The following is a 23,627-nucleotide window of genomic DNA, read 5'->3' as shown; positions in this document are numbered from 1 at the left end:
TATATCCCAGTACCCAGTAACGCCACGGTATAGCTCCGACGATCCATGGCCGGTCCATATCAGCAGTACGCGACTCGGACGTCCCTGATCTTGGCGAGAGTTCAGGGTCAGACTCAGCCTGGCAGACGGACCTGTGCTGGGGCGCACTTGACGGGGTGCCTCTGCTTCCCCTGCACCCGGACTGATACGGGCTCCACAGAGGGTCAGCCAATGCTCGGTCCGGAAGGAAGAGAGACCGTGTTGGCCGGCGCGGCTATGGTGTGCAACATCCCTCTGGCTGAATCAGAGGCCAGTTTAATCAACAGAAAAATCGGCGTTCAGTGGTATTTTTATTTCAAGTGTCCCGCTAGTCATGCGAAAAATAACCGATGACGTGAAACTATATCAGTAAGGCTCGCTGAAATTCCTTTCCACATCAGCGGTTATTTTTTGGAATGGCTGGCGAAATTACGGGGTGCTTTGGCAAATTTACGAATAACCGCATCCGCCGATTTTCTGTTGGTAAAACCGGTAAAACTAGCCTGTGTTGTTGGCTCGGTCAGTCAGCGCTGGCATTGTATTACTGTCCTGACCTGTCCTGACCTGTCCTGACCTGTCCTGACCTGACCTGACCTGTCCTGACCTGACCTGATCTGACCTGACCCAGGTGTCGGCTCAGTCCGCTGCCGATGGCAGCTGCACAGCGCGTACCTTCCGCCGAGTGATGGGTAACGCAGAGTACGCTGAGGTGAGCCGCTGCGACCCAACTGCGGCTGCTGTGTGCTAGAGGCCTTTGCTAGAGGCCGTGTACTAGCTGCCGTGCCGTACAACCGTATGCTAGAAGCCGTGTGCTAGAAGCCGTGCGCTAGAAGCCGTGTGCTAGAAGCCGTGTGCTAGAAGCCGTGTGCTAGAAGCCGTGCGCTAGAAGCCGTATGCATAGCTGCCCTGCACTGCAGGAGCCGCCATGGAGCTGGATCGGCTCTGTGATTATCGCCGTTCTGAGCCGCCTTTCTCAATGGCTTACACAATACACAGTGCCTGATACAAGCACTGATGGACGGTTTTTTAATCGTCGCATAGGAGACATGCGCTGGCTATGCTGCTTTAGTGACAGAGGAGTATTTCCAAATTATGTGACAATACTGCACGTTCTAAGCGCTCCATATTTCATTTTTCACTTATGGTAGCCCATTTTGTGAATGATTCTCAGGACGGAGTGTTCTGTAATTAACTTCATTTAATGTAAAGTATCCATGACAGTTGGGTAAACTTCATTTTAACTCACGACTTATCGCGTCTGGTAATGACAAAGTTCATGGTCAGGGGTTGATGTTCCTTAAATAGCATGTGTGTACGTGTCTAGTAAATTCATTTCGGGTGCGTCAATCTGAACCAGTGCTAGTCACCCCTGCCGGGCCGGCCTATTTAAAGACACTGGCGTGGCAGAACTTCGTACTTACAATGGCCTAATTAGCGCCACACCCCCTTGCCGCGGGCGAGTCCGGTTCCCCGGGGCGTTCAATGCTGCCGTGATGGCCTTTTGCTGTCGGCGGCCCGCCCGTGACCTTCAGAGGTCAGTGTCCGGGGCTGGGTCCATCCGGGAGGGAGGGTTCAGACCGGGCACAGACGAAGGAGGGACAGACACGCCTGGCGCGGCCAGAGATGGAGGCAAAAAAAAAATGGGGGCGTAACCGAACCTCTGGGGAGGCGTGAATATTAACGGTGGGGCTGGATTCACACCCAGTTACCGAAGTCCAAGCCTAGCAAGTGATTGGTTATCATGGCTTTGCCGGGTCACATCTGGTTTTATGTCTTATATGAGCTGATTACACCGTGAAATTACATGACTCTGAGGGATTATCTTCCACTCTGACGCGACTGATGTCAAATGAATCGGACCGCCCTGTAACCGGAAGTGTCGGCCGCCCCCTTTTGTGTTGTTTCCATTAGTTACCACCTCAGCCCGGCTGTCGGCGCTGCTGGGCGGTTTATTCATCTGTCTGACGCCCGGTGGGTATGTATCCTACTATCCAGTAATCATATAACCTGGTCATCACTCACACGCTGTGAACCCGGAAGGTGCCAAGGTCGGGCGGCATCGTTGACGTCTGCGCTGCCCCAATGCGATGCTGTCTGAGCTGGTGTTCATACATGCCGCGGAACCTTGGGTGGCTTCGTTCCTCCCCAGTCCGCCGATGCGACGATAGGGGCCGGGCGGACGGTCCGAGAGGACGTGGGTGAACCTGGTGGTCGGCACATGCGCCCTGTGGTGCTCCGTCAGCGTTCACGGGACCCTGGTCAAGGCCATGCTAGCGGGTACCTGCAATCTACCAGTGGTCCCTGGGGCCCTATCAGTGGTCATTGGGTCTATCTTGGTCTCTGTGGCTCTGTCGGCGCTACCTCTCCACCAATAGGCGTCCTTCCCAGACTTCCGGGTTCGAAATCATAAATAGGGGTCTGGGTGCAGTTTGTATGGCCTGGTCGGGGCGGAAGCTGGATCCAGACCTTTCAGGCAGCCGCAAAACTACCGAATAAGTGCCTGAGCTCCCATCGCCGCCGGTTCGGCGGAGTCTGTTGTACCGTTTGAACCGCGAACCCGTCGGGGAAGTGAACGATGCTGGTGGTGATCGTTGAAAGCCTTTGAGGTCGGCTGAGAACGTTCTCGAATTCCGAGGTCTTTCACTGATTTATGCTGTCTGGAGAGCGTATTTGGAATTTCCGACCTCGACGAGCGTCTGTGGTAGAAAACCACCACTTTGGTAGGGGAAACTACTGCTGTCTGCTACAATTTGCACTGCATGTCAAGCTATTGTAGCGACATCTATGCATATACATTTCCGACCTCGACGAAAATCTCGCGGCGCTTCGCGCGCCGCCCATTCATACTGGAGACCAAAAGAGATTATGAGTTCAGAGTTGTGACAAATGCCTAAAGCAACCACCACGTACTCGTATGATGCATACATTAACAGTTAACTATAGAGTTCAGTGCAGTTAACTATCAGATTGACGGCATGTGTCAACAATAATACCCTGATAGAAGACCGGAGGCTCTGGTTAACCGTGTAAAAATGAATACTTCAGACGCGTACCGCGTAGGAATTCAGCCCAGTATCGTTGAACAGATAATGCATCGGCCTGAAAAAGTACGGTAACGATACCTAATTTTGGGTTTTTAGTCGGCCGATCCGTCCCCCCTGTCCAAAATCTGTGGCGACGCCCCTGGCACGTAGGTCAAAAGTACGTATCGCAAATGTTCGTACGCTCGTACAGTATAAAGTACGCATGGACAAAACTACGTCAAGGACAAAAGTACGCATGGCAAAAGTACGTATACAGTATAAAGCACGAATGGATAAAAGTACGTCAAGGACAAAAGTACGTATCGAAAGTACGTATAGGTGCATTATTAAGTACGCATGGACAAAAGTACGTCACGGACAAAAGCACATATCGTAAAAATGCGTACAGGATAAAGTACGTATGGACAAGAGTACGTCAAGGGCAAAAGTACGTATCGCAAAAGTACGTCGAGTATAAAGTCGGATGGAATAAGTACGTCAAGGACAGAAGTAGCCTGCGTATCGCAAAGGTAGGTAGGGGAGAGTGGGGAAAGATGCCCAGGGTTTGACTATGTCATATATTATTCGAAAAAGACGATCGGAAAGCCAAAACTTGGAGTTTCAACGGAAGCCGACATCATTTTTCTCCAAAAATATCACACTTTCGTGCCTGAAATATGATAACTTTTTTTGCTATTAAGCATTTTCCTGAAGAAGTGAAAGGGGGCATCTTACCCCACAGGGTGGAAAAGACGCCCCCTGGCGTTGGGTAAGATGCCCCCCTGCACTATAAGTGACATAAATAGGCACGTGAATCGCCTGAACGAATCAGTAGTCCCTTCGAGCCTGCAGTAGACACCAAACGTCATCGTAAGGGCCCTCAAAAGTAGTCGTAAGGGGCTTCAGAGGTCATCGTTAGGGCCATCATAGTCCAGCGTGGCTAAACAAGCCTCCGTGGTGGCGTTCGAAGACCACTGTGGGGCCCTTATAGGTCTTCATGATGCTTGAGGGCCCTCGAGCCCATCGTGGGGACCTCAGATGCCAGCGCGGCCCGTGGAGCCAACGTGGGAGCCCTCAAAGGATGTCGCGAGGGGCCCTGGAACCAATAATGGGGCCCACAGAGGCCGTCGTGAGGGCTCTCAGAGTCAGATGCCGCCCAAAAAGTCGCTGTGTGGGCCGAGAGACCGGCATGAGGAGCACTCGACCGTACCGGACTCTCAATAGTCCCAGATCGGCTTTTGTCTCTCATCACAAGTATGTAATAAATGATTTGACGGGCTGCTTGAAGGACAGCCTACGGATTTAGGGGGGCGTCTTTCCCCATCAGGACAGGGGGCATCTTACCCCAAGGTACCGAAGTAACATTAAATCAGCACAATTTGTTAGCCATAAAGCTACACCCTGAAACAAACTGTTTGGGACACAGTACACGCATGTTAATGTATCACGACTATAGCAAGGGACGCAAAAATTATCTACCTTCTTTGATATTTACAATGTTTTGACGCCAAAATATTTTTTGAAAGCAGCAAATAAAAAACATGCAATCACCAGCCAGCCCTTGACCAACTGAGCTCCGCCAATTTTTGTGCAGTTAACAAGGCAGGCTTCCGCTTTACGCTAAGAACATTAATTTCCAGGTCCGATTCTTTGTTTCCCCGCTAGAGGGGGTGGGGCGTCTTTCCCACCCTGGGCATCTTACCCCACTCTCCCCTACGTACAGTACAAAGTACGTATACCTATAGTTCGTTTTTCTTAAGTTTGCCCCTCACTGTAAACGTCTTTTTGAACACAGCACGAGAATTGCTAGCTGAATTACTGAGAAACACTGGTTGGCGCACATTGTATTATAGATATGAATAATATTTTCAAAATAAGTTTTGAACACCGACGATTTAACGTTATGTTAAGCGCCGTGCAATTTATTTATTAGTTCAGACATAATTCCTGAGAAGTCGTCCATCCCTGTGGGGCTGTAGCACGGACGTATAAATAAACTGGACCCGCAACCACCTCCATTCAGGTGAAGCCGACAAGGCGCCATTTTACGTTGCCAAAAAACCGTGCTCTGGGAGGTCATCGAGCCAATACAATTAGAATTGCATCCAAACGGATGATCGGATCGAGATGCTGGTGGTACCGTTCGACGGGTAATTCCTTGAGGCAGGTGATGATGGATGTCACATGTCACCCGGTGTTACATGGCGCGTGCCACGTGCTGACAAACTTACAAAGGGCAAAAACCTTTAAGCGACGCTTCAAATCAAACGAAGGGCGGCACAGGTGCCAAACTCATAGGTCACATGTCCCAGTGTTGGACCACTAACATATGGTATGCTCGGCATCAGGGGGTGCGGAATGCACGCGCTTGTGGCGAAAAACATGTTTTGAGGAGGCATCCTCCGATTCCGGAAAACCTTGACCTAGGCACACCAAATTTGGCACACTGACACTACTGGACACGCGCTTTAAGCTGCTGTACAAATAGGCGTGCTGGGGTACACGGTGCACGTGCTGTGCACGTGCAAACCTTTTGATGTTGCACTCCAGGTGTCACATATGCGGGTAGGGCGGGTAGCGCTGGCAAGCTCAAAGTGCCAAATTTACACAGGCCACCCAGAACGCATTCCAGCATAGTTATTGAGCATATCCATCTCCTGGTGGCCCCCAAAGGTGCGCTCTGCAAGTGCAAAAAATTATCCGCGCCGGGCGGTGGGGATGCTTGGACACCCCATGTGGATTTATGTAAATATCTCGAAAACGGCGTTGTGTAGCGCCGCCGTTTTTGGCACACCCTTTCATACATCTTTTTCACACATGCTGCGTAACTTTCAGACTTAGGTCACTCAAGGTTACGTCATCAGGTTACGTCCAAGTGACCTTACCATAGGAAAAGTTATAGTGCCCGTCATATAGTACACAGACTGAATAATCGGTTTAAAACGTGCAGCGATTGATAAGAGCAACAGCATATACGTAGAGTACCTCTGCATCGGAATTTCAATCAGTGGCGGCGGAACACCTTCAATTAAAGGGGGGCACTGCCGACTTTTGGTCCCATTCTTTCCATGCAACGCCCTATGGGCGTTGCATGGAAAGGGCTATGTTAAATTGCCAAATTCAAGGGGAGCACGGTGCCCCGGTGCCCCCCTCGTTCCGCCGCCTATGATTTCAATATCACTTGCTTGTTTAACCCTCGCCCGTATTGGTGTTTTTCCAGCCGCGAACGTATAAGGGGGGGGTCCGTTGGACCCCCCCCCCTTGCCGTTTCGCCCCTGATCGAGCTAGAGCTTCGCGGAAAAAACGAGCGTGTTGCCCGTGACGAGAGGAAGCCGATGATACCCAATTTTAAGGTCCTAGGTCATTGGTTGACCTTGCAGGTCAGGTCAATGACCCAAAAGTCGGGAAAATCGGGACCTGTTAGAACGTCGTAAAGTGTGGCTGCTATGAGGTTTTTCGGGGTGCTGATCACGAATATCATGTTACTTTTGATCACAGATGATGTCTTCATGCATTTAGGCCAGGTCGGGTCAGGTCAGGTCAGGTCAACCAGTAAGGGTATTCGTAGTAGGTGGCAACCGCCTCTGACAGCATCGTAACATGTTACGAAGGCACCAAAACTACTTCGTAAATGTTCATATGGTTGCTAAATTCGAATTCAGCTCCAAAAACTGGCCTAGAAACATGTAAAACTCGAAAAAGTGAACCGAGGTCATCAAAGGTCAATGACCTGACCTGACCTTCAGGTGACCTTGACACCCACCCTAATGCATGGGGGCAACATCATATCACATGTTTGAACGCTTGAAACCACGAAAAGACTGCAAATGCGCGGCTAATGCGAGCCGACATACGCCGAATCGCGATTCCGGCCAAACATGGTCTCGAAAAGTAGGTCACAGGTCAAAGGTCATTTGGGTTAGGGTCATGAAATTTTCAGGGTAGGTGTAAAATTGATAAACGCGAGGGTACTGAAAGTTTCGTCGCGATCGGCCGCTTTTTACGCGAGTTATTCGCGAAAAACCATGGGGGGGTCCGTTCGACCCCCCCCCCCCCTATACGGGCGAGGGTTAATGCTCATTGCTCAGCTCGTATTGTAAGAGCACTGCGGCACAGCATAGATGCAGGCGCTTTGCTACTGCCATCTATGGGTGAAAGATGAAGATAATGGTTATTGCGGTACAGTATTACTGTAGGCGCAAACAACGTAGATAACAAAGATGCCTATGCTGCGCTGGCCGGCGATTGAGGCGTAAATTTGCGTTGCTGGGTAGCAAGAAGTTTAGGAGCTCGAATTTGACAAAATAAATGATTTGCCGTGCTAGTGGTCTGAGGTCGCAAAATCAACAGAACCCTAGGTCAGTGATATTGAAATTTCGAGGTAGAGGTAGGTACTCTACGTATATACTGTTGATCTTCTCAATTGCTGCACGTTTTAAGTCGATTGTACATATAGTATGTGTAGCTATGACGGGCATTATAATTTTTCCTAAGGTAAGGCCACTTGGACGTAACCTGGTGACCTAACCTTGAGTGACCTAAGTCTGAAAGTTACGCAGCATGTGTGAAAAAGATGTATGAAAGGGTGTGCCAACAACGGCGGCGCTACACAGCGCCGTTTTCGAGATATTTACATAAATCCACATGGGGTGTCCAAGCATCCCCACCGCCCGGCGCGGATAATTTTTTGCACTTGCAGAGCGCACCTTTGGGGGCCACCAGGAGATGAATATGCTCAATAACTATTCTGGAATGCGTTCTGAGTGGCCTGTGTAAATTCGGCACTTTGAGCTTGCCAGCGCTACCCGCCCTACCCGCATATGTGACACCTGGAGTGCAACATCAAAAGGTTTGCACGTGCACAGCACGTGCACCGTGTACCCCAGCACGCCTATTTGTACAGCACCTTAAAGCGCGTGTCCAGTAGTGTCAGTGTGCCAAATTTGGTGTGCCTAGATCAAGGTTTTCCGGAATCGGAGGATGCCTCCTCAAAACATGTTTTTCGCCACTAGCGCGTGCGTTCCGCACCCCCTGATGCCGAGCATACCATATGTTAGTGGTCCAACACTGGGACATGTGACCTATGAGTTTGGCACCTGTGCCGCCCTTCGTTTGATTTGAAGCGTCGCTTAAAGGTTTTTGCCCTTTGTAAGTTTGTCGGCACGTGGCACGCGCCATGTGACACCGGGTGACATGTGACATCCATCATCACCTGCCTCAAGGAATTACCCGTCGAACGGTACCACCAGCATCTCGATCCGATCATCCGTTTGGACGCAATTCTAATTGTATTGGCTCGATGACCTTCCAGAGCACGGTTTTTTGGCAACGTAAAATGGCGCCTTGTCGGCTTCACTATCTTCCATAGGAGGTCCATTGGGATTGTCAGTCCAGTTTATTTATACGTCCGTGGGCTGTAGGTATTAGCAAATACGAGCTACGAGTCTGTGAAATAGTAAATAAATTTGATGAAATTGATCGTCTGTCAAATCTGGTCAAATCATTGTGCGCCAACCAGTTTTCTCAGTAATTCAGCTAGCAATTCTCGTGCTGTGTTCAAAAAGACGTTTACAGTGAGGGGCAAACTTAAGAAAAACGAACTATAGACAAAAGTAGTGTACGTCAAAGAAGAAAATACGCATCGAAAAAGTACGTAAATTATAAAGTACGTATATCGCTAAGGTACGTACCCTGCTGACTTGCATAGATGTCACAATCGGTCGCAACTACAGCGAGACATACAGTGCAAACGGTAGCAGACAGTAGTAGTTTCCCCTACCAAAGTGGTGGTTTTCTACCACAGACGCTCGTCGAGGTCGGAATTTCCAAATACGCGTCTGGAGAATCGTTTGAGACACATGGCACAGATTTGGCTGTAAGCCATTACCAGACGCGGTCGTGCGACACTCAATCCTATAGCCAGGCCAGCGCGCATACAGTTATAATTGTTGTTGATAGATGGCGTTAGTGGTGAGCGCCTGCAGGTATACTGTACCGGCGGTCACGCCCGGTACGCTCCGAGTCTGCCTGCAACTGCTAGCCGGTAGCGGCTGTCTGTAACTTTCCGGTGACCGTGACACCTCCGATAAGCTCTGATGAGGGCATTGGGTAAGAAGCCTGTGAGGTAGACGACATATAGTGGATGTAGGGGTCAGCCGGGACGCTGACTAGGAAGCCCGCGTTGTGCGTGTCGCCGCCGCTCGGAGGAGCTCTGATCCAGCCCACAGACCTGCTTCAATATGGACTTGATCAATGTGCTGCGGATGCTTCAAAGCCTGACCTGAAATGATCCAACCTGAAATGGCAGTGGCCAGGAGCACCGAAGACTGATTTCTTCATCAGCCTCATCAGACAATTTTTCCGCGGTCATGATCACGATCTCTCGCCTTCTCCGCTCTATCAATCGCGCTACCCATGTTCTCATTCCCCTTCGGCTCTCACTCTTGCGTGGGAACTGTGCAATGGAAAATAAACTAACCGTGAGTCACGATACGGGCCACCATGATGCTGCACACGGCACCGACCGTGAGATCGGTGATGTCGTGACTGTCTGCTGGTGGGAAGGGGGTCAGTGGGCCGCCGGATGGGGTAGGATTGGAAAGGAAAGGTCGAGAGTCGGAGAGGCGGTAGTTCGATGACACAGGATCTGGTAATTTACGATCGTTTGGAACTTGGAGTGAGCTGGTGATTTATCGTGGCATAGTGACACATGGCTTGGTTATCAGTGAATAAGCAGTGACGAACCAGCAGCAGCGAAGGACGGTCGTAGGTTGGTGAAAGTAATACAACCGAAAAAGTGCCCTGTTGACCTGATGGATAGCTATTTCGGTATAGTTAGCTACGATATCCTGTCGACCGCCGAATGGCCAGTTCAGTGCGGTATGCACGTGTCTGGCGACCTTTCCGTGCTATAACGGTACACAGGCCCGTCAGTGACGGCACGGACCGCACCTGTACCGGACCCTGAAGGTCACGGTCGTGCCCGCCCCCCCCCCCCGCTGGGAGGGGGTCGCACGGACGGGGTGTGCCGGCCGGGCTTCCACAATGTGCCGTGAGGTGCGCCTCTAACGATGTCACTGAACACGTGGAGCCGGAGCGTGAGTTACTGAATTAGCAGAATAGTCGGTTACCACGGGAAGGGGCTGGTGATAGCAATGTCAATGCTCGGGCCGGGCCTGGTCTAATGTAGCGGGAAGTTGACTGGCTTAGGTATTCTGAGCAAGCATTGATGGTCAGTATCCTCTGGGTGATAACCTCTGGCGTAGCAACTAGCAACTGGAAGCGTCTATGAGGCCTTATGTACCAGTGTGCAATGCTTTGTAGTTTTTAAACTTTTATACATTTAGTTTCTGATGTTTTTTTTTTGTCTGGTAAAACCTTCACTATTATTACTAGTATTCAAGATAATCAAAGAATGATTGTTCTGAATCTCCAGAATAATTTTATTCATCCTCACCTACTGCATCAGCTATCATTCGGTTAATAGATTTACGGCTTGGAATAGTTTTGGTTTGAGAATTGTGTGGCACATGTAATTCGTCTCGAAATATTAATGCGCAGCGACTCTGTGTTGAATGTAACATAACATTGGTCTAGACGCCGACCTTGTTAACAAAGGGTTTGTTGCATGATCTGCTTACATTCCAACGGTTCTACCGATCACCCTCCTTCGCAGTGCGTTGACATTTCGAGAATGTTTATTTAGACTCCAAGGTCACTTGCTGCCAAAACCGTCTGGCGGAGTTTTTTTCCTTCGTATATCCTCCTAAACATTTTATGGCGGCGGTTGACACATCTCCACCGATCACCACTGACTAGCCTCCCTCCCGTGACTTCCCAGCCGTACTTCCTGCTCCTTCCCACCTGCCTGTCTCACCCCCCGCTCCTGACCGACTCATCCCGGATCTGCGTTGCTCACCACATGCTCGCCTCAGGTGAGACCGCCCACCACGTGCTCTCCTCGGGTGAGGCCGCTCACCTTGGTCCATCTCACCTCCCTGCCGGACGTGCCTCCTCCGCTGCCCGTGCGGCTCGGCGCTGGAGTGGGTGTGGCGGGGCGGGTCCTGTCCGGTCCGCCACTCATGGTTTTTGTTTTATGAGGCAGGACTCGGGCCGGGCCGGAGCGACCTTCAGGCCGGCTGAGCCCCTACAGACAGGATCCTCGTGTCCGTCAGACTCAGGTGTGCCAGTATACGGTGCAGGTGTACCAACCGTCCCGGCCCTCATCGATCGCCACTCTGAGCTCGCCGTCAGTCGAAGGCTGGCTACTGAGAGTGGCCGTCGATCGGCTACCGGCCACTGGCATTGCCCGTAGCCACTGACTACAGGCTACTCTAGTCAGTAGCCAGCACTGCTCGCCGGCTACCGGTTACTTTTATTACTGTCCGCCGGGCCACTGGCTACTGATATTGTCCGTCTATCGGGCTCCGTCATAGACATAGCACAATTCCGAACTCTTCATCTGTTGGCTACCGACAATGTCTGCCTGTCATCCACAGGGACTCTCAGCCTGTCTTCTATAGACACCGTCCGCCCTCAGGCTGACACCTGTTTTGACGTCAAAACAGAGGATCTACTATCCTCGATCGAGACGCCGTGACGTCACGATCTGTCCCATTTGCGTCACGCTATGGCACTCGTGACGTCACGCTGGCTCAACCCGTTGTGACCGATGGGGATTCTGACCCTGAGAGGACACTGGTGAGCCTCCATAACAGCGCAGTTCTCCCCCTCAATAACTTAGAACGGCGCCAGAGTCCGCTGTCTGCCTGCCCAATCGCTTCTGAAGTTGCGGAGTGCAATAGTGCATACCCACTGGTTGACCTCCCGGGCCCGGCGGGAGCAATGTCGGAACGGTTGCACAAGTGGGACGAGTGGCGCCGGTCCGTGACCTAGGTCATGGGTTCAACGGCGCAGTACGTTCGTGCGTACTGTAATGTGCCGTGTCAGGAGCTGCAGAGACCGGTAGCAGGCTCGTTCAGGTGGCGCAGAGGCCGGCTGCAACCCCTGTGGTGTGACCCTTGTGCCCTCTCAGGGTGAGAGGTTGTGTGGGGAGGGGCTGGGCTGGACTGTGGTTAGTGAGACTGTCTAAACGCGGCTGTGGTCGCGTAAACAAAATGATGACCTGAAGCTACACCAAATCGACCATTCAGCGCTTAAAAACCAGAACATCTAGGAATGTTCTTTGAAGGTTACGTGTATGTAAATTCCGTGTAACTACGCCGGGCAGTGTGTGCCGTGTCAGCCGGACCAGCTGTGTCCCCGGCCCATCACGGATCACTGGGGTGGCGCGTGACACCCCCTCCCGTGTTACCAGGCAGCCCCCCCCCCCCCTTCCGCCGGCGGGCACCTCTGGGGACACTGGAGCTGGGCTGCGTCTGTCCCCGACAGCTGTGTCAGCCGCTGAGTAGGACGGTGTCCTCCGATATGTATCGGTCCACTGGCGCGGGGCGGTGACGGTGACGGGTTGAGGCGGGCGATATGGTAACGCCGAGGTGTGGCAAACAACCAGATCACGGCGTAAGTCTCCAGGGAGTGCCAGTCGACTACTCAGCAGGCTGACTCGCTCCGGTGTGAACCGGCAGCTCCTTGATATAGCAACGGTATTTCAAGGGGCTCAAACACGTTTGCTCTTTTTGAAGGTCGCATGCTTGATTCAGGAGCGCCATCAACAAAGGAGTTTGTGAATACTGAATGTTGTCATGTCCCAGGATTCATTTGAAAATTGAAATATTCGATTTCGTGTTCAACCCGACGCTGAGCAATGATAAGGTATTTTGTGCTGATAATGGTGGGAAGTGCGAACATGCACCAGGCGCTATTTGGCACTGAAAAGCTCAGAATCAGTATCCACCGTTGTCCATTTCACACGCAGCCTTTGAAGGCGACTTCGTGACCAGTCAAAAGCGAACTATTATTGGATTTGAAATGTCTTTAAGTTGCAGCTATTTCGGTGCTGCTGTTTTTCCACGATGAGTCGTGTGCTCCGCGGAATTGAACGGTACGCAATGTGCACAGTCTGCAATGTGTATACAATTCCGCGCAGTATATTTCCGCTGGTTTGACGCCGTTGCACAGCCTGCTGAAGGTCGCCGCCATAGTACCGGTCGGCTGCTGAAGCCACGGCGCTGTGACCAATTCCCATGGAACCTGCGATGCACTCAGGCGTCTGCCGTGGCTTTTCAAAGATGTGTTTGGTGTGGTATGGAGTTGCCCAAGGAAGAGCCATCTGCGAGATATATGCGTTTTTCCAAGTACAGGCGCCATGTAAATTCGGCGTCGATTTTCACATCCGCATGGACCAGCATCAGACCGTTGACTGTCCCAACTTCCAATAATCGCCAAACTCTACGGCAGTGGTCGGCAGGTCATTCGGGGTCGTGCCCCCTTTTTGGGCGCCAGGCAGGGCCATTACCCCCACCTACCAGACCCCATTGCTGACACAACCAAGTTTACTGAAATTCCATACCGTCCTGGAACTCTTTGGGTGTTTGTGTATCGCGATGTAAACGCGATGGGCTCGTAAGCGGATAGGGCTTTACCGTTTACGCTCCATATGTGAAACGATCTTTAGGCAAAAAATTCCGGCAGGCGGCTATTTTTCTGTTGGTGAAAGTGGCCTCTGGACCCATAATGACCGTTGGCTTATGAGCTTTTTCTGGAGATCATCTTGAGCCATAAAATCTCACTTCAAGAAGTTATAGCGGGTCCCGATTTTCTCGACACTTGTCATTGCCCTCTTGAATGAGACGGAATGACCAAGGACCTTAAAAATGGGCAGCAGCGGCTTCCTATTGTCACGGGTAGCACGCTCGTCTTTTTTATGCACAGCTCCATCTCAGAGTCCAAGAGGCCGCGGGGGTCCGATCGACTCCTCCCCCTTACGTTAGCGGCTGTTGAAACGCCAACAGACGGGCGACGGTTAAAAGTTGCAGCTGCTTTTGTACGACTGTACGGAGGGGTGAGATGGTGAGGCGAGCAGGTACATGAAAATTGATATCTAATCAATGTGTGCTGTGCCTTTGGCCTGGGCTAATCTTTGAACCTTGGGATGCAACAGTCACGATGGCTCCATCACTGGAGCTACAAACTCTAAAAAGATAGGCTTTCTCAGAATCCCTCATTACCCCCACCGAAAGGGCTCCATTACCCCCAAAGGGGGTATGCCCCACCATTTGCCGACCCCTGCTCTACGGAGAGTGTCAGCTCAGACTGCTCCTGACAAAGTGTGCTACAGAGAGCACTTGATCCCGTCTCGGGTCGCCGTGTGGTACAGGTAACTCAAACTGAGTCCTGCATCAGTCCCGTTTCCGGTAGTGGATGGCATGCTGGACTTTCTGGGCTCATCGTGCGATGGTGTGTCCTCCCAGGCTGTGTGGCTCATCTGTGATGTGTCATCTTCGTCAGTGACCTCGCTCCAGTCTCTATCAGGGGCACGACCTCTCCACGTGGCTCTGTTTTCGTTTGGTGTTTTATTTGGATATAATATTAACGACTCTCTCGTGTCCATGCTCAACAGGGAGCTGGTTTCTATCAAACGATTGAGCCATCGCGTCTCCGTGTGGAATTGACGATCGGCTATTACTCAACGTTGGGCTGTGACGTTCGTAGCTGTGACGCTGAGTGCCCTCTCCCTGTCGGGATGAAGCTCTTAGAGCTGCCGCCTCTGTCTGTGTCGCTCGGTCGGCGGCTGGCGGGGCTGGGAGCAGTGTGGGCGGCCTGCCAGCGCTGAGGGCTCGCGGAGGTGCGGCGGCCGGGCCTCCTCCCCCGCACCGCCCGCCCGCCCGGGACACATAATCCAGGTGTGGGCGCGCGTCAGGGTCACCCAGGCTGTCCCGCCGACCACGCACATGGACCGCTGGAGGCGGGAGGTGTGTCCCTGAGACACCTGACGCGTGTCCTTCCTCCTCACACCCTGCTGCTCTCTCCAGCGCCGCTCCCACCACTCCTCCCCGCCTCTGAGCCCGGCCAGAGGGTGTGCCGGTGGCCACGTGACTGGCGCGTGTGCGCCCGGCCGGCCGGCTCGGCCGGTCACGTGACGGCGGCGGCCGGTCTGGTGCGCCGGGCGCGGCCGTCGGTTGTTCCATTCGGTGTCGGGCAGCCGTCGAGAGGGGAGTGACAGAGTCGGGTCGAGAGCGCAGCACCCCGTGTCAGACAGTGCTGTGGCCGAACCGAGCGGGGCATGATGCCTGTCGTCAAACCGAGCCCCTCCAAGCCCGTCTCTGTACCGGGAAAGGTGAGTGCCGCCCTCCCCCCTCCCCCTCACCCCTCGTCGTACGGGTCAGTGGGGTCGGTCGATGGTGATCAGCTGATCGCGCGGCACGCTTACCAAACCGGATACATCCGGTTCTGTTGTGTGCAGTCGCTGTGTTGATATGCGTGCCGCAGGTGTTTCGACTGACCCGGGAATTGCGGTACGACCTGCACACATCGTCATCGACCACGTAAACCTTGCGCGCCGTGCTTGCTCGCGTTCGGTGTGCGGGCTGTGGCGGGCTTCTGCTTACAGTTCGGCGCTCGGCGGGACAAGCAGCGGAAAAGTACCCCCTTCTGGGCGGCGGGAGGTGCCGAGGAGCCGGTGTGGAATTTTTATTTCGGTGTCACCGACCGCTTTGGGTGGGGGCGGGCGGGGACTCACCGGTGACATGGGGTTGGGACGGAAAGGATGGTAGGAGACGACAGAAGGGACGGTCACAATTTCGGTAATGCGGATCGTTTTTATCACCGATCGGGGCTCAAGTGGCATTTTCAGTGCGGCTTTACACCGCATCCCGTCCCGCCACAATCGGGGAAGGTGCATTGTGAATGAATGCTCAGATTGTGATTTCCGTTCTTCTATTAGTCATAGCATCCTGTGGATTCGACATTTGTTTGGTGATAAAAGTATATGATAATTTGTGTGATCAATGATCATACAATTATTGACGGGCAAAATAAGGCATGACACAAGACATGCCCATCCGTATTGCTAAGTCATTATTACGAAGAAAAAGCTGATGTTCCTACTTTCTGTCCTCGCTGACCCCAGTCTCTCTCGGCTGTTTTTATGGCGTTCGGGGTCATTTTTTATGGGCGACTTGTGCCAGCCAAGCTGTCACTGCCGGTCGAGTCCGGTGCCGGTGTCCTCATGGGGTTAGAGCTGTATCTACTACTCTATCCACGCGGATCCACGTCGGGTCCGGTGCCGGTATCCTCATGGGGCTAGAATTGTATCCACGTCTCTAATCTCTATCCACTTTGGCTGAAAGTATCAAAGTAGCGTGGGCTGACTGGTTCGGTGGTTACTCGCCACCTGTCCGGCGCGGCTCAATCGACCGGTCATTGATCGCGGCGGCTCTCCCTCTCCCTCTCCCTCTCCCTCTCCCTCTCCCTCTCCGGGCGGGCGGCCTCCCAGTCACTGCCCGGCTGTTCGAGCCGACCCGAACTGGACTGCGCCGGATGCTGCGTACAGCCTCGGTACAGTAGGCCGGGCGGTAACGTCGGGTGGTACTGGGAACAGTGGCGGAGCGAAGAACCTCAGCTCGCCGGTGCAACGGAGTCAGTCTGTAACTGTGGATCGGCAGGGGCAGGCTGCTCCTGATATTCAGGCTGTGTCACAAAGCCGTGGGTCGCTGCTTCCAAGTAGTGGGAACCGATTCTGCACATGTCGGGTCAGGCTGTGCGATTGTGCTATGTCTGTTGTTGTTGGTTTTCCCTCCATCCGCGGCAAAGCCGCGGTGTAGCTTCAGCTCTGGAGGGCCCTGAAGGCGGCCACCAGGGCCGCCACCGTGTCGCCGCGCCTGACCTCCTCCACCGTCGGCAGTATGTTGCCGACCGCCGGGATTCTGAGGCGAACCCCCATCAGTCCCGGGCAGGTCAGCAGGATGTGTCGAGGTGTGTCGGCTTGCTCGCCGCACAGCGGGCAACGAGCTGCAGGGCAGTCGAGGTTCCTGCACTGTGGGCAGTCCGCAGATGGGTTTCGTCCGATGGAATGGAGAAACTGCGCCGAGCCGCTCCAGCGCCCAGTGCGGATCTGGTGGACGTCTACTGCTGTCGTCCTGTCCATGTTGGTGAGAGGTGGTGGCCATCTTGCACCCATAAGCTCTCTGTACCACCCCGTTGCGGCTTTGCGGTCGGGGTCCGGGTATGTCGGCCTGTCCCTTGCGGCGCGGTCTCTGGCGGTGCGGACTGCCGCTCGGTAGATGGTGTCTACATCGAGCATGACGTCTTCTTGTGCCAGCGTCGCAGCCTCGTTTGCCAGGGCGTCGGCGGACTCGTTCTCTGGGATCCCGCAGTGGGATGGAACCCACTGGAGGGTGACCGTTCGGTCTCCGGCGGTGAGCTCCAGTAGCTGCTTCCATATGGCAGCGCCTCTGGCCGAGCGCTGTGCCGACGGACCCTCTCTCAGCGCCGCTATCGCCGACAGCGAGTCGGTACATATAATGACTGGTTCTGGTGCGTCCCGCTGGTGTTCCAGGATGTGGTCCAGCGTCACCTGCAGGGCGACCATCTCCGCCCGAAAGCTGGAGCAGAGTGTGCCCGCTGGGACACGGAGCTCGGTGCGGCTATCATCAGCTCCGACGATGAGGGCGCCAGCCCCCCCGCGGAGGATCCCGCCGCTCGACGAGCCGTCGGTCCACGCCCACGTCGCGCACTGCGTCATGGACGCCAGGTGATGGAGCGCTGCGTCTCTCTTCGTGGACCTCGCCGCACCGGCGGGCAGCGCGCCAATGCTCAGGTTGAAGGTGATCTTGCCGGTGGGCGTCCACGGTGGCGGTCGCTCTGGTAGCAGGGCCTCAACCGGCAGCTCGACCCGTAGCTCCCGCAGGGCCTCCCGGCCTACTTGGCGCCACCCCGTGACCAGCTTGAGGCGCTGAGGGGGGTCAGCCATGGCGACCGCTCGGAGGGGGTCCTCTGGCGGGAGCGCGGCAGCCTTCGCGAACATACGCGCCGCTAGCGCAGTACGTCGTGCCGCGACAGGCAGCATGCCAGCCTCGGCCGTCACACCGTGGTGTGGTGCGGAGTGTATGCAGCCCGTGACGATCCTCGCCACGGCGCGCATCTCCCGCTCCAGGATCTCGATGTTGGACTTGGACACTGCCGGCAGCCAGGCAGCAGCCGCGTGCTCTATCGCGCCGCGCACGTAGCCGTTTGCGACGGCGCGCAGCTGCTGTTCTTGCAGCCCCCAGCTGCGGCCGGTGAGACGTCGGAGTTGGGCCGCTCGGGGCCGGACGCGCCGACGGAGACTTCTGCAGTGCGGGCCGAAGCTCAGCGTCCTGTCTAGCGTCACTCCCAGAAGTTTCAGCTCAGGTCCCCCTTCCACCCGTTGACCCGCCACGTGGATGTGACAGTCGACGGCGTCTCGGGGGTTCTGGGAGAGGACGAGCAGCTGCGTCTTCTGACCCGCGACCTCCATCTTACTCCGGCGGGCCCACTTCACGAGCGTGTTGGCCGCCAGCTGCGCCCGGTCCCGGGCCACGGCGATGGAGTTGCCGGCGCAGAGCGTCGAGGTGTCATCGGCGAACATGAATGGGGTTGTGCCGGGCAGGGTCTTGAGCGTTGCTACGAGCGGCGCCGACCATAACAGAAACAGGGTCGGAGAGAGGACACTGCCTTGCGGCAGGCCCGCCCTGTACACGCGCTCGCCACTCTTCGTGCCGTTGACTTCGACACAGGCCCTCCGGTCTCGAAGAAATGCCCACACCCAGGTGTTGTAGCAGGCCGGGATTCCCAACTCTGCAAGACGCGCCCTCAGAAGACGGTGGTCGACCCGGTCGTATGCGCGGGAGAAGTCGTATGCCACAAGGACATACTTCTGGGCTGCTTCTCCGTCCGGGACTTGACGTCTTGATGGCGGGCACGGCTTGAGCTGCCATCCATCTTGGACCTGCTGAGTTAGCCGGGCGACGACATCCTCGACGCCCCGCTTCTCGCGGAATCCGACTTGTTCAGGTGGGATCATGTTGCGTTCGGCGGCGAGGTGTGACAGACGGGTCGCGATCACCCGCTCGGCCAGCTTGGCTACGTGGGACGTCAGCGCGATGGGCCGGTAGCTCGCGATCTTCCTTGGGTCCTTTCCCACCTTGGGAATGGGCACTATAACAGCGCGCCGCCATTCCCGCGGGACCACGCCGGACTGCCACGAGCTATTGATGAGGTGAAGGAGGACTTCGCGCGCTCTCGGGCCCAGGTGCTTGATGTGCTCATTACACAGGTCGTCTGGGCCTGGCGACTTCTTGAGTTGCGCCTGCGAGATCTGTCGCGTCAGTTCCTCCTCGGAGAACGGTGAGCAGTAGCCGGACTTCCGCCCCCAGCACTCATGGCACGTCTTGACGTTGGACGCCTTCAGTCTGGTTTTGGTGTCGCGGTCCACCTTCCGGTCCCGCACCTGCTTCGATACGGTCGCATAGGTGCGGTTGAATGCGTTCGCCTTGTCCCGGTCCGACACGAGCGTCCGGTCGCCATCTTCCATCGACTCAGCGGCTCTGTGCTGGTCGTCGGAAGCACCCTCCCACATCTTCAACGTCTTGTGGACGCGGCCGAGGCTCTGATGTTTGTTGAGGGTGGTGGAGACATATTCTCTGAACTGTCTCTGGGAGACACGTCGTTCCACAGATGCTGCTCTGCGTTTTGCCTCCACCCAGCGTTCCTTGGCCGAACGGTCCCCGCTTCTCAGGTCCCGCCGCGCCGCGCGTCTGGCGTCGACCGCCACCTTCAGCTCTGGATCCAGGGCCCATGGTCGTGGCTGGTTGCGTGCTCCCCGAGGGATGTGACGCACGCTTGCTTCTTCCAGCGCTTGGTGGAATCTGGTGGCCAGTTCCTGAACGGATTCGTGCTCCGGGCCCGCCTCCGCAAAGGCAGCCTCGCACTCCTCCTGGAACGCCAGCCAGTCCGCCTTCTTGAACGACCAGCGGGTCTTCCGGATCATCTTCGGAGGCGCACCGCCGATCCGGATCTCCAGGAGCATCGGGAGATGGTCGCTGCCCAGGTCGGGGCCAATGCTCCACTTGGTCCGCCGCGCTAGGGACGGGCTGCAGAACGCCGCATCCGGTGCTGTCTGGCCCCCGGAGCGGTAACTGGTAAACGTCGGTCGGCCGTCGTTGAGGGTCGTCCAGCCGATAGAGTCTAGCCAGGTCGCTATCCTCTCGCCGACTTCGTCCGCTTCGTCGCAGTCCGCGTCCCACAGCGGGTGGTGGGCATTGAAGTCTCCGGCGACGATGGTGCTGTCGCCGCTGGGCAGGTGGGTCGGGTCGAACAGGTCTTGTCTCTCATCCGACTCATCTGGGCGGATGGGCGGGCGGTAGATGTTGATGAGGTCGAGTTCGAGGGGTCCCAGGATGCGCACGCCACATATCTCGGTGGTGTCGTCCACACCGGGCTTGAAGGGGCCGTCCAGGACCGTGAAGTTGCGACTGTCGCGGACGTACATTGCGACGTCTCCTCCTTTCACGGGGCCGTCGTTTCTTCTGCCTCTTGTGCGGCGTGTTACGACCGGGGGTTGGAAGCCGGGTATCCTTGGAGCCGTCTTAGGGAATTGGCCCTCTTGTATCGCGATGACGTCGACTTGCGTCTCGGAAAGCCAGGGGGTTAGCTCCGCGATCTTCGGGCGGAGGCCCTCCGCGTTCCATACCATGACGGTGAGGAGACTTCTCCTGGCGCAGTTGCGACGGTATCTGCGGTTGCGGGCTCGACGGCGATGGCGGTTACCCGGGCGACCACCTTGCGCCTCCCCGCCGCCGTCGGTCACGGCGGGGGGCGCGACCCGGTCGCTAATCATTCAGCAGGCCGAGCCGCGCGACGCGCGGCTCCAGGCCTGCCGATGGGCGTAACGCTGCCCCCAGAGCGGAAGAGTCGGGAGGGTGTCCACGTCGGTGATGAGTCCGCAACGGGCGGTGAGGTCGGCGCGACGACACGACGGCAGCCAGATGGGTGGCCGCCGCCAGGAGCCCCCACGGAGAGGGCGCTTTGGAGACCGTTTTGCTCCGGGCCGGGGGAACCGGTCCGGTGCCGACGTCGGGCTGACCCTCCGTCGGCTCTGCTGCCCACCGCGAAGAGGCGGCCTCCACCAGGCAGCTGTGTGCTATGTCTCGATACGGTTCTTCTGTTCGACCGTCCGGCTGTGCTGTGTCCTGGCACAGGCGGTACTCAGGGCAGTCACTTCTTGATATTGTCTGTTCTCTGTCTCTGTCCCGCTCGCGCCCATCCGACCGTGTTCTGAGTCGGCGTGGGCGCGGTGCGTTCCGCGTACTGCGCGGCGGCGCTTGCTGAGCGGTGACGGTCGGCCGAGGGTGTACCGCGAACACAGTGCAGTGACCACACCGTAACCGGCCTCGGTGGCTCCTCGGGGCGATGCCTACCCCTGTCTGCCCGCTGCGTGCGCCAGGAGGGGGGGGGGAGGGGGCTGCAGCGCGCATGGCGGCCGGTGCCAGCTGGCCGGCCTCCATGGTCCGACGGCAAGGTCACGGTCGCTCCCACCCCCTACCCCTCCCCCGGCGGGCCGGTCACATCTCTTCGGATCTGTCCTGTCCCCCAAGGAGGGGGGGGGGATACCAACCCAACCCTCCGGTATAGCTAGGCAGATCGGTGGGCTAGTTTTGAGTACCAACTGCGACATAGCCAGGAATGAGAGTGGCGGCAACAACTGTGCCCTCATTACTGTGGCAGAAATAGTGGGTAAACACCAACTGTCCTTTCAGCCTTATGGCATGCAGGACTTTCGGAACAATGCGTTTCCATCGTTATGTGTTTGCTAGGAAATGGCTTAGCACAGGCTCAAAAGTTCCGCACACACTTTTCCACAGTGTCTTTTTCGATACGTATCTTCTCTAACTGATATGCAGTTCAGTGATGTCTCCGCCTGCCCGTGATGAGTTGTTTTGTTCCAACCATCACACCTTCAGTCCGTGCCTGTTGTTGTCCAGCTATCCCTCCTTGGTTTCTCTGCCGCCCGGTCCGCTCCTCTCCGTGCCGTGTCCCGCTCCAGTTTGGGCCCGGTCCCTCATCACGCGGCCGGTCGCTGACCGGTGCTGTCAGCCGCTGCAGCGGAGATACGGTGCACCTGTACCGGGCCTGCAGCCAAGATACAGTGCAGGTGTACCGCGGTCTGACGGCCAGCCGCGGGTGCCAGCTGACAGACTGATGGACAGGTCATTTTGACGGGCCTCAGACGTAGCGTGCTGGGTCCCGGCGCTCGCTACTCTCGTCGGGAAAAGTGCCTCGGTTTGATGGTGTTCAGCAAAAACTGCAAGATCTAACAATATCGTTAGGGACAATCTTCTCTGTCACTTCCTCGTATTTTAACCCTCGCCGGCCGAGGGGGGGGGCGGGTGCCGCCCCCCCCCATAGGGTTTTTTCGCGATAGCTCCGAACACGCTGGCGATAGAGAGCTGAAACTTGGCATACCTGACCTTTGATCCAAGCCGCATCTTTTGACACCAACCGCATTTTTGGGTCAGGTCAGGTCACTGACCTATGACGTCATAAGTGAACCTCTGCACGGTCTTCAGATGTCGCAACTTCGCAACGCCCTCACTGCCAGAGGAGATGTCACAGGGAAATGAAACTTTCAGGATCTAGTATCCATTATGAGTCTCACAACTTGTATATCTCGGATTTTTCCTAAAGGTCATATGAGGTCAGGTCATTTTCGTGACCTCACCATTATAAGTCAATGGGGAAAAATTCAAACTGCTATTCTGGCGCCGGGAGCGATCTCCAACTATATCAAGCACACAGAATCGTGATTTGATGCACTCCTTGCAAGGTTAGATGCGTCACTTTTGCAATGTTTACCTTCCGTGACGTCATTTATGACGTCATCAATGTCATATTAGTTTTTCGTCAATAACTCCCGATCAAATTGAGCTAGCGAGTCGGGAAAGCCACCAATGGACTCAGGAAGACCTGCCGAATCGAATGATATGCAGCATGACCTCTTTCGACCAACTTCGTGACCTGGGGGTGCTGACCTGACCTTGACCTGAGGTCAACACCCTAAGTTGACCTGACCCGAACAAAAAGTATATCATTCGACGCGCCTGAGCAAGGCGAACACGATGCTGCCAAAATCGCGGCTCTGCGGCCGTTTTTTGCGAAGTTATTCACCAAAAACTGAACCGTACCCTGGGTCACTTGACCTGACCTCAGAGGTCACTGGTTGACCTAGGACCTTAAAATCGGGTACCAATCTCTGCGTCTCGTAACGGCGCACACGCTCGTTTTTTCCGCGACGCGCTAGCTCCACCAGGGGCGAAACGGCGAGGGGGGGGTCGTACCCGCCCCCCCCCCCCTCGGCCGGCGCGTATGTAGAAAACCAATAGGTCCGGCAAGGGTTAACCCTCGCACGACCAGGCCATTTCTCATAACACGAACGACCAGGGGGGGTTGCTACGACCCCCCCCCCCCTGGCGTTTCGAAACGGAAGGTCGTAGAGCTTAGCGGAAAAAACCAACGGATTGCTCTCAACGAGATCTCGCGATTGGTGGTATATTTTTTGGTCCTAGGTCAACATTTGACCTACTTTGGACCGGTCAAAGGTCAAATTTTCGGAAAAATAGACTTTTTTCAACTTTCCGCGGCGATTGCGGCAAAACGGTGGGAGATATCGAC

The 23,627-nt window shown here is 55.4% G+C and overlaps 1 protein-coding gene across 20 annotated transcripts in view; it reads left to right on the top strand.

Moving 5' to 3' along the window:
* Positions 1 to 23,627, top strand: part of LOC122381721 (6-phosphofructo-2-kinase/fructose-2,6-bisphosphatase-like) — an 80,890-nt gene that overhangs the window by 12,574 nt on the left and 44,689 nt on the right. Inside the window, exon 1 of one of the 20 annotated variants that reach the window (XM_043366227.1) lies at positions 14,748 to 15,276. The exons of 18 other annotated variants lie outside the window; for them this stretch is intronic. In XM_043366227.1, the coding sequence (XP_043222162.1) occupies positions 15,223 to 15,276 (54 nt within the window). In that variant the 5' untranslated portion in view covers positions 14,748 to 15,222. Of the gene's footprint in view, positions 1 to 14,747; positions 15,277 to 23,627 lie in introns of those variants that run through there. One more of the 20 variants, XM_043366216.1, reaches the window with a different exon arrangement.

This window comes from Amphibalanus amphitrite, unplaced genomic scaffold, assembly GCF_019059575.1.
Source record: "Amphibalanus amphitrite isolate SeventyFive unplaced genomic scaffold, NRLGWU_Aamphi_draft 000126F_arrow, whole genome shotgun sequence".
NCBI lineage: Eukaryota > Metazoa > Arthropoda > Thecostraca > Balanomorpha > Balanidae > Amphibalanus > Amphibalanus amphitrite.
The sequence above is the reverse complement of the archived record's forward strand: the minus strand, read 5'-3'. Positions and strand labels throughout refer to the sequence as shown.